The sequence below is a fragment of the Strix aluco genome, chromosome 24, assembly GCF_031877795.1.
Source record: "Strix aluco isolate bStrAlu1 chromosome 24, bStrAlu1.hap1, whole genome shotgun sequence".
Lineage (NCBI taxonomy): Eukaryota > Metazoa > Chordata > Aves > Strigiformes > Strigidae > Strix > Strix aluco.
This window is the reverse complement of record NC_133954.1, coordinates 10,466,332-10,477,598: the sequence shown is the minus strand read 5'-3', so window position 1 is coordinate 10,477,598 and position 11,267 is coordinate 10,466,332. Positions and strand designations below refer to the sequence as shown.

The 11,267-nt window shown below is 38.7% G+C and overlaps 1 protein-coding gene and 1 long non-coding RNA gene across 3 annotated transcripts; one reads left to right on the top strand and one right to left on the bottom strand.

The window, feature by feature from the left end:
* The first annotated feature begins 1,610 nt into the window (after positions 1-1,610).
* Positions 1,611-10,502, top strand: MEOX1 (mesenchyme homeobox 1). 2 transcript variants are annotated; one of them, XM_074849882.1, is made up of 3 exons: positions 1,611-2,312; positions 8,282-8,454; positions 9,309-10,502. In XM_074849882.1, the coding sequence occupies exons 1-3, from the start codon at positions 1,862-1,864 to the stop codon at positions 9,429-9,431; spliced, it is 747 nt and encodes a 248-aa protein (XP_074705983.1). In that variant the 5' UTR covers positions 1,611-1,861; the 3' UTR covers positions 9,432-10,502. The 2 variants fall into 2 exon arrangements, with proteins under 2 accessions (XP_074705983.1, XP_074705984.1); XM_074849883.1 differs by having other exon boundaries at positions 8,282-8,565; positions 9,309-9,423.
* Positions 3,979-10,110, bottom strand: LOC141934430 (uncharacterized). The gene is made up of 2 exons (XR_012626324.1): positions 10,003-10,110; positions 3,979-4,161 (listed from the first exon to the last, which is right to left on the bottom strand). It is a non-coding gene; the product is annotated as an uncharacterized LOC141934430 (long non-coding RNA).
* Positions 10,503-11,267: the final 765 nt, after the last annotated feature.

The following is an 11,267-nucleotide window of genomic DNA, read 5'->3' as shown; positions in this document are numbered from 1 at the left end:
TACAAACCCCTACTAACCTGTGTGACTGAAATAAGTGGGTGCTATATATATATGACAACACACAGACAGAATGTAAATGAAATACTTTGCGTTGGCAAAAAGTTCTGGACTCTAACTTAGATTCTGCAAGTGTCTGGAATATTTGCAGCATTCATAAATTCATTATAACCTGGCTTTTTAGAAGAGCAGCAGTCTGGGGGTTTTCTTCCTGACAGTGAGTAGGAAATATGCTTTAATGTTTATTCTCTAATACAACACAGCAACATATTTAGATATTTAGGAGAGTTCTTCCTAAAGAATTAATTAGATATCAGATATTTAGTATTTTGCAAGAAAGTCAAGATTCAAGTGATAGAACAGAATACTATGTTCTTGTTCAGAAAGATCTGGACTAAACCCACTTGATTTCTTGGAAAAGACCAAGCTCTAAGAACAACAAATATATCAACATAAGAACACCTTCCCCCCCCCCCCCCCCCCCCCCGATTCCTTGAAATGTTACAATTCTGAATTATACAGAAGCCAAATAAAAGTATCACTTAAGCTTCTGTGAAAAATGAAGGCTCTGTGTCCATCTGCTAAATCTCTGTCTATGAGAGAACACAAAACCCAGCACAAATGGTGGGAAGAAGGGAAAAGCAGCGCACAGAACATATAGCAAGACCTAGGGGAATAAGTATTGGAAATGGTTGCAAGCAGATTATGGAAACACAGAACACATGCACACATAAATTGTCATTAAAAACATGGAGAACAACATTGAGAGAAGTTGCAGTAACCCTAGCACAGCAGAGTTTTGGGCATTCCCAGATGCCACACTTCCGCGAAAAAGAGATTGAGAACAGATTCCCTGTTAATGTCTTTTCAACTGTGATGGCTCTAGGGTCCAAGAATCTGCTTTCTGTTAGGAAAAACTATAAAACTTTCAACAAAAGATGAAAAACATCTCTTCCATTGCCATAAAAGCAGGAGATTTTCTTGCAGGAAGGAGTGGCATCTTGAAAATTCCCTTGAAAGTATACTACAGAAAGAGTAACTGCCACTGGCAGCAAACTCCAATTCTCAGCAAATACATGTGTTACAAACCTAACAAAACAAACAATCACTCAAAACCTTACATGTGTGCACAAGCCAGGTTTAATAATTTTTTTAAACTTAAGATTGGGCCTTGAGTTATATATAATGAGTGAACTCCTTTCTTATTTCCCACTTTAGTTCTTGAAATTTGGCATCTGTTGAATTCTGTGTTAGGGCTTTTTCCAAATTCAAGACTTGGGGAATTTTGTTAACAGTGCAATAAAAATAACTTCATAGTGTTACAGGGAAACATTAAAGCCTTTTTTGTATGCTGCTCTTTCCCTTTTAAAAAAAAAATACAGACATGGTTTCTTTAAAAGGCTCCATCTGCAAATCCCATTAGATGTGCATATAAGGTTTCGGATGATTAATAGTTGCCTGCTTTGCTTTGGTTGGAGGGACTGAGTGTATGTATGTTAACCCCTCCCTCCCCTCTCACATTTCACTTCACAAACTTGACACTCTCTCCCCAGCACAGTATTTAAAAAGTGTTTCGCTCATGTCCAGCACTTCACAAGGAAGCAAGCTTCAGGCCTTGGGAAGCAGTTCAGGGCAATCACTACATAGATCTGATTACTGTTTTCCAGTTGGGACAATGAAGATATTTAGAAGAGTTCCCAAAGTAACAAATCTGCAACAGCATAAAACCCTCAAACAAACTGTTGTTTAGGGAGGAAATCTATTCTGTAAAATTTGGAAGATTTCCCCTCTGCTCCTCTTCTGATTTTGAAGCCTGAGCTATAACCAGTCACGAACACTGGAGTGTGAACAGGATTGGAAGCAAATGGATCCCACCAGCAGCAGCTGCATGCGCAGTCCACAACCTCCTGCCCCACTTTGGGGGTGCCTGCGAAGCACCCATGCGGATGTCACCACAGCTTCAGGGCTGAACCACTACCCACCAGCACCATTCTCTTTCCATCAAAAATCAGATTTTGCTACTTACTCAGATTTCTCAACCTCCTGCCTGGTGACTGCTCCCCATAGCTTCCCATGTGAGGAGCGAGCATTTGTGGAGCAGCACCCCTCTTTCCAACACTCTGACTGGCATTTTGCAGCAACTGAGGCCAGAAGACGACTAAATCCAGGACTGGCTTTGGGTTCTGGGGAGTCAGAAGGCAGCAGCCCAAATCTAGTGAGTGCGACAGTGGGTATGAATGAAGATGATGAGGTACCAGTAAATACTACAAGTGAGACTGAGAAAAAGTCATCCAAAAGAAAAAAGGAAAACTCAGGTAGGTGATACGAAATCAGGGTTGTGGGATAGTACAGGCTATAGAATCAGAGCACCTGTGAGATTAGAACTTAAGAAATAAAGCTGATGAGGAAAACATTCTGTAATTCTTGACTGGGGAAAATTACACAATAACAACATTGAAACTAAATGGCTTATTCTTTGATGACCTCTGGTGCTTGTATTTCAGTCCTGCACATCTTGTTTACTGAACCAGGCATTTTACTCACCAGCACAATGCACATTTGCTGTAACTAAACAGGAACCACATGGCATGTGTAAACTGAGCTGAAAGTTCTAGGATGTGGAGTTATATATTGCATACCTTGCCATTTGTCCAAGTGTAAGAGAACGGCAGTGAAAGAGCATCTTGAGCTGCCTGTGCTAGTTGGAAATGTTGTACTAGGATTTTGACATCTCAGTTTATCATAAGAAGTACAAGATGCAAAGTATCCCTTTAGATATAAATTCTATTTGGCCTCACTAAATATTAAATGTTTTTATGTCAAAACAGGAGGTACTACGAGTTTGCCCATCAGTACAACGTCCAACAACGCAGAAAATGTAGATAGTTTTCATTGTGTCATCCTAGCTAGCAAAACACATTCTTTCTACAGTGCAATATTCAATAATTTCACAGTTACACCACCTCTGGTGTGCTGCTGTCTCAAATCCAGATATGTGACATACACATAAAATTTTTTTCTCCCAAGGAAGCTGTTAAAATTTAAGATGCTTATATGCATTCATTTGCTATAGTGTTAATTTACAAGCTACAGTGTGTTTTTTTCCCATAGCACTGCTATGAAGTGGGGAATATTTTCCAGTATCCCCGTTTTACAAGTAAAGAACACAGTGATAAAAATATTTATTTATTTTTAGGTTTTACAGGCTGGCTACAGAAGAGCCACCTCTAATACAACTTTCATTTATCCATTTTGCAATTTAAACAAGCTGGTATTCATGCTCTCTGTCACGCAATTAGTCCTAATCTCTGTTCTCTTCCCTGTCAGGGAACACATAAAATAACTAATATTCCCGACCTCTTTATGCCCAGAATCTGGTTTACTGCCCTCAGTTAACTGTTTTATCTTTAGAAAGCAATCTTTGTAGAATTTAAGTTCATTTCTATCGAAAAAGCATGTTTGGGGCAAAAATTTCCTAAAATCCCAAATGCAAAGAAGCTTAAAAAAAATTTAAAAGTGAATAATGTTTTTATTAAAACATTTGCTAGTCATAGGTAAACAGCAGATTTCAGTGTACTCAGATTAGAGGGATATCCTTATTCTTTAAGAGACTGATTCCAAAGCACATTTCCCTTTTTTAAGTAGAAGACAAATGTTCCTTCTGTTCTCTATTACCAGCACCCTTGACATTTTCTTTTCATGCTTGCTGCTGTCCCATATACTTTTCCTTACAGGGAAGCTGTAAGCAATGACATCACTGAAAGGTATGGTGTCTCCTACCTTCTAGCAACTGTTGCTGTCTGTTGAAGTTGTTACTCTAGCGAATGAAGAATAATGAAAACATCTCAAAGTGGATTCCATGGCTTTTCGTTTCACTCCCTTCTTTGCTTACCAGACAGCAGATAGAATTATTTTATATCCCTCCTGCAAGGTTTTCCTTCTTTCTGTCCCCAGACAAAATAAAACAAATGAGGGGAAAAATTCTATGAGCAATTTTATTGTGCTTTCCTTCACTTTTACAGCCGTTCCAGAAATGTAGCTGGACGTATCGCATAGTGATTCTTTATTCTAAGTAGAACATAAGTCATTTCTCTCCTCTTGAGAATTTTCCTTCATGCTTTTCTAAAAATCTAGGTACCCAGAACCTTCTCTTCAGAGATTGGGCTAGTAAAGAAAAATATATTGAAATCACTTGAAGACAAAACATACAAAATAAACTATTTTCTTTAGCTGGTGCCTTATCCACCACAATTTTACCTGAACTGTAATACAGATACAGCATTACCATGATTTGGTTACTAGTGTGTGCAAAAACCTTTGGTTCTTGTGAAGACCCTAGTCATTATAAGATACACAGTGAAGATCCTGGAACATGGCTCTTTGCAGAGTGTTCTGAGAAAAGTCTAAAATAAACATATTTCTCAGACAAATAAGCAGAATGGTTTAAAAATAATAAAAAAGCCTGTCAATCTTTAAAACTTTATTTGAAGCACAGATATATTAAAAACATTTAAAGAATGGCTTTGTTATGGCAACAACAACAGTGGCATCTGCTACAAGTGCTCAGGAATAAACATACACACACCTTTGCCTTCCACTACAGACTTTAGTTATTTAGAATGCTGTATTCAGTCTTGACTTCACAGGCTCACCAAATAACACTAGGTTAACTTCTATCTTCAGGTCAACTTTCACAGCTGCCTCTGCTGTCCATCGACAAGCCACAGCCATTAACATTTTCAAATAAAATTTCAATAAAGTTTGTCTGACCTGTCCTAAATTGTACTTGCATTATTATGCACTTGAAGTCTCTAGATCTCCAACAATAGCAATATAATACATAACAGAATTCAGATTTATTTTATGTGAATGAAACAATACAGAATATTAGTGAGGTTACAGTAGAAATGAGAATGTGATAACAGTCCGTAATGACTCCCTTAATAACATTAGACATACAGTGTCCTTGTCTGAGGAATTCTGGAAAATTTTATATTAAAATGTGTAGAGCTGATCTGAATTCCCAAATCTGCCAACTTTTCTCAGTCTTGCCCCTAACTGTAAAGAGGATTTTCTAAGCTTGCAATTCACATCTACAGTCATGGTGGCATAAAAAGCAGTAGGTAAGAGTAGATAGCAGCAGGCAGCAGCAAATAACCTGAGAAGGACTGAAAAGCAAAGCACAGGCAAGTCCCTGATCAGTTTAAAGTGGTCTGGGTGCAGAACGTCTTGTGTCATAGCCCTCTGTCTGCACCCTCCATTGAGCATTATTCCGTGTGGTGCACACTGAAGTAACTTTTGGATACTTTAACATCAGCTGCCAAATGAATCCACCATTTATAAAGTCACTTTATTTGCCCAATGTTCCTGACAGCTTTCAGAATTTTATATTCCATAACAGCAAAATCTATCAGTGTCTTACTACTTGATTTAATTGCTTAGAATAAATATGCCCTCAAAGTCTTTAGTACGGGGAAAAAAGTAACACTGTGTAGATGTTTCGTATTTTTATTTTACTTTCTTCTACTGAGGGTAAAATTTCAGACATCTACAGTAGTTTGTAGAATAACAAACATGAGGTGCATTGATCTGGGCTGTGGATCACCACAAACATCTAACAAGCAGGTAGGATCCTCCACATACAGGCATTAGTGACCCACATACTTCTGTGCCTAAGCTGCTCTCTAAGCAATACAAGTACCCTCTGTGGTGACAAAATCCTGTATCTGCACAGTGCAGAGTCCTTACGCCTTCCTCCAAAGCATTGTGTACTGGCTATTTTTAGTAAACCAGTTCAACCCAGTGAGGGAGAGTGAGTACTACTTCATGAGACCAGATTCTCCAATTCAGTTATGCTGGTTGTAAGCACAAAGAAAGCCTGACTTCTGTTGAACAGCTCCAAATGATGAATTTGGCCCATTGTTTTGCAGGGAACAGGTTGCCTCTTCATACACACATGTATGTATTAGTGCCTGACAGAGTTTTTGTTGGGAAACTTTATAGCATAGGAACATGTACTATTTGAGTTCCTACACCTATTCTGATGCAGCCCTGGGGAAAGGAAGCTGTTCAGTTCAACCACACACTGAAACTGGTTGAGATCCTGCAAGTATGCATGCTTCATAGTAGAGACGCAGATCTTCCTGTGATTCCTGAGCAGGTTTGGGTTTTTTTTTTAAACTGGCAGTAGAGTAGGAAAATCTTTCCAAATCAATTTGTCCTTTCACACAACATTTGCCATTTTGCACATTCTGTTGTCAAAATTCTGAGGCAACTAGGCCTAATTTCCACTTTTGGAATATCACAAAACCTCCACCCATGAATAACCATATGTCTCTTTACAACACCATGTGGCAAACAGCCTCAAAGCTACACATCCTCCTCTGTTCCCAGAAATACTTAGCTATTTAAAAATACTTTTTTTTTTTTTTTTTTTTTTTTTGAGATAAAGACTGGTAAAACTGCCCCTTAGAAAGCATGTCCTTTGCACAGGGGTAAGTGGTGAGCTCACATGCATATTCAGGTTGCGTTAGCTGTGTTTATCCCAGGTTAATTTGACAGAGGTGGCTTTAGTTCCTGCAGTGTGTTAGTGGCACTGGAAAGCTGCTTCACCCCTCCACATGTTTGCTAGGGGAGCAGAGACCCAGGGGGAAGCTCTTGAGACCAAGGCTCCCAGAATCTGGTGGCAAAGTTCCCAGCAAGAGATCTACACTTCAAATCCTGCTTCCCCACCACTCTCTGAAAAGTCACGTTTGTTAGCCTTTGGGAAACATGCAATGGTGTGTTTGTCCAGTAAGAGATTAAGAATGAAGGGGATTGTACAACTATGGGCAAAAGCATGGGGAGAAACTTCTGGGGTTTTCATACTGTCCCCAAATTTGGGGGGATTTTTGAAGGAAGAACAATGTTGATGCAAACAAGACTATTGTCCTTGAAGTGGAGAGCAGTACAGCTGCAGCATGGGATACACTGTTCCCTGGGTGCATTATCACTAATGGGAGCTACGTTTGATATCTCTATTTCTGACGGACAGAGCTCAGATCAGATCAATCATGAAGCCTACAGCCACACCTGATAGATTTTTCCAGCTTTATTACTTTGGCAACCAAAGGGACCTCTAGAAGATGATGTTGCATGTTGTGCTCATTGCCAACATTTTGTATATAATTTCTTTGTAGAAATATTATGCTAGGATACACAGAACTTCGTTGCACATTGGTTACACACAAAAATTAAGTAATTAATCCTCAGCGTAACAAAAAACCTACTAGCATCTTCAGTTCAGGGAATCTGGCCAACCACGGGAGCAAGCGGGGAAAAAGAGTCAAGGAACTTGTATGACAGACTCCCTGAAAGATTGGCAGTTTGGGCTTCACTCACTGAAACAAGTGCATTTTCCCTTGCATTTTAAAAACACTAGAAAAAAAGGAAAAAATAGATTGCCACAGTCTCAAGCAAAATCAGTTTGTGCTTGCTTTTTAGCATAATTTGTACAGCATCCCTTTGGCTATGGCTTGAAATTTGTGTTTCAAATATGACTCTTGACCACATTGAAGCCAAGTGCACCAACAGCAAAAAAGTTTTTCAGGGCAGCACAGTGACAAGGATGATACTGAGGCCAATCATGCACACAGATACCAGATCTTATAGTTTTAATTTAGCAAGGATTAGAAGAAGCTCAAAGTGTAGAGTATTATGTGCCAATTCAAAGAACACTGGTTCTCTGGTGTTGCTTGTTTTACCATGTTCCTCCCTGCCCCACAATGTTTCCAGCCCATATACTAGCTTAGGGTGCTTACTAAGTGACTTTACCTTACGCCCTGCACCAGAGTTGTCACCATGCACTCTAAGATATTACACATCATATACACAAAGTGCTAGCTTTGCTGCCTGTTGCTGGGTAGATCAGGGGAAAGCAATGATATGTATATAAGGAATGAAAGTAAAGATGTGGGGAAGGAAATGATTTTGATGCAATGATAGCAAGGAATGAGAGCTTCCTTCCCATAGCTGCTCATCCCTGACCTCACAGACCCAGGCCTGCGCTTCTGCAGTTTTGACAACATACCCCTTCCTGACTCTGAGCTGTCCCACTTCTGTCCCCTTGGACCCAAGACTGGCAAGCAACACTGATAAGTCATGCTGAGCTTGAGGGTGCATAACACGAATTTCTTCCAACTTCCACTGAGCACTTCAATTAGTAGTTTATATCAGACCTCTGCAATACACATGTTCACACAAATCAATGTAACTGCAAATTACACAACATGTGCTTGCCTCTTAGAAAACCAGAACTCAAGCAACAAGGCAGAAACAAGCAGCAAATCACGGAAGGAAAGGACAGCTTTCACAAAGGAGCAGCTACGGGAGCTGGAAGCCGAATTTGCCCACCATAACTACTTGACAAGGCTCAGGAGATACGAGATAGCTGTGAACCTGGATCTCACTGAGAGACAAGTACTTCCTGAATCCCTGCCTCCCCAGATTCCTCTTCCTCCACCACAACTTCTTTCTAAAGCTAAAAAACAGATATGTTACTCAAGAGTGTAATTTTGCAATGGCACAGAGGTATTTTAATGCAAAGCTTCCACATTCTTTTAAAACACATTTGTTACAAATTTCTGCAAGTAGTTAATAAAAATATGTTTATCTAAACTGAAGATACATTTGGGGATAACCAATACCTACTGAGCTGTTGTTTACTACTGTTCATTGACATATCAATATGTACTAAGGCTTACAGATGTAATAGAGATCACCTTAGACTGTGAGTACCAGGAAATTATGAATAATATATGTTCAATACATGCATTCTTCCTGGATCGGGTAGTATTCTGAGGTGATAAGGAAAGACAAAAATGCAGAGTTCCATGGAGAGAGATATTTCTGTTCTCTCATTGTGATCTCAGTCAGGGTTTCCTTATCAAAGCTTAATTGAGCAATTCCTCTATTGTCCACTAAGTGAAGCAAATTATAATTCCTGAAGCATTAGATTGGATGGACTAGATGTTAAAAGACATTAGATGCACTGTGCCCATTGGATTGACGTTTATTTGACATAAAGACAGATACCATGCAAAGCACTTTTACTGCCTTTGCAGGTCTCAGAGAAACATCTGCATGGAATAGTTTAGAAAGAATAAATCCTGCCTTTGTTAGAGAGATGGATTCTTTAAACTTGTGAGGTTCCTTTCACCTTTTCTTCTAGAATTCCACAAAAGAGTTGTCTGTTGATACACACGTATATGCATAGGTCTGCTTATACAGCTCAGATTGGGTCAATAAGTAATTATTGCCTTTTTATCACCCAGGTCAAAGTATGGTTTCAAAACAGAAGGATGAAGTGGAAACGTGTTAAAGGCGGGCAACCAGTGTCCCCACATGAACGGGACACAGAAGATGTCGACTCTGCTGCATCTCCCAGCTCTGACTAGTCCTTTTGGCAATGGAAGAGGAATATGGAGAAAGTAACTGACCAGAAAGTGGATGCAACACTGCTCTGGGTCAGCTACACCATGAGATGATCCTGCTTGCAAAACCTGTAGTCCTGTCTTTAAAAGGTTGTATGATGCTTTAGGTTACAGAGGCAATTAAAGAAAACAGTAGGAAAAAGCCAGAGAACATGATTTTGATTTTTGTCTGAATGAATTTAACTCTCTCTGGAATTGTCTTACTACCACAGATGTGTCTTCAGAATAAAAGTTAACAGACACTGAATACAAAACAGGAGTAATGTTGTCTAGGTTCTCAAACGCTCAGAAAATACAGGTTGCCAGTCAGCAAGTGATAATGCAACTGTATTCTCATCCAGCCTTTCCCTGCTCATATCTATTAATTCTGCATTTGGACTTGACAAGGCACATTTTCCTTGTGCCTTACTTTAAGAGAAATAAACACTTTGATAGTCACTGATTTTTCTTGCAATATGAACACCTGTATGGCTAGGCAGTAAGATTAAAAAATAAAAATCTGAGACCAGAACTATATACACAGGATTCTGCTTACCAATTTCTGAAGAGATGGCTTTCACATTGACGGTCCAAGAAGACAGTTCCCTTGTTGATGGTAGCAGTTTGCAGAGGAAAATTTCTTTCAAGCTTACTGTAAATCCTGAAATTAAATTGCTAGATCTAAGTTTCAAATATTTTTTCAAAGCAGTCATTACCAGATGTCACAGCAGGTACAGCAGAGGTTAAGCCCTCAACCATCAACACAATAGCTATCACTATTTTGTTTTCAACATTTAAATCTATTTTAACTAAAGGGAAACTACTCTTTAGTGCTGCATTTCTTTTGGATTTATGGAATGTCTCTGGAAACCCACAGTTTTCTTTGTGAATTCAGGATTGCCAGGAGAAGCAGAAAACAATGTTGTCTGGAGTGATTTAACTGAGTTTACTGTCTACTAATTCTTGTTTCATTTTTCATTAGAGACAAAACTTTCCTCCAAATAAACATGTATATGTGTATATTTAAATTACATATAAAAGCATCTGTTAATCTAGGCACTGTGTGGCTTTTCACTCATTACTTACTGTCCTCTAAATCAGTATCTGGATTTATGAAATTTACAGTTAAGTGACCAACTTAGCCCTTTTTGCAAACTTCCCGTTAATAGGTTATTTTTTGAGAAACTTTTTTTTAGTGTTTATAACTGATCAAGTATTTCATACAAATTAATACTATCTGTGCTTTTCAAAACATGTAAACATATTGTGGTTTTGATCACCTCTGCTTTTGGCAGGGTTTGAGGACACCAAGAAACTTTACCAGCAGTCTTTAAAGCCACTAAAGCTGACACAGCCAACTACCCATACTTCTAATACAAACAATACGTAAAAGAAGCTTTCTGATACAGAATCATAAACTGCCATGGCACCATCAGAAGTTTTAAGAACACTTTCACTTGAAATAATCCCCCCTTTCAGCCATAACTTGTAGTATATCAAATTATGAAGTTTTAGAAAAGCATAGTGCCCATTTCTATTTCTTTTGTCTTTTTATTTAATGTACTGATGCTGTATTTTAAACAGAATTTTACACTAGCATATCACACTGACTCTTGAGAATACTGACACTTTGGTTTAAATATTTGAAAGGTAACCATTATTTGCAGCTGTGGCATACTTCCTGCCTTTCATCTTACTCTGATGCATTGTTATTGGGGTTTAATGTGGACTGCAGATATGCTGGATATAAAGTTGCATATCTGAATAATAGGTTTATAAAGTTATCTGTGGTTATTCCACTTGTAAAAGATCTCAAAATAG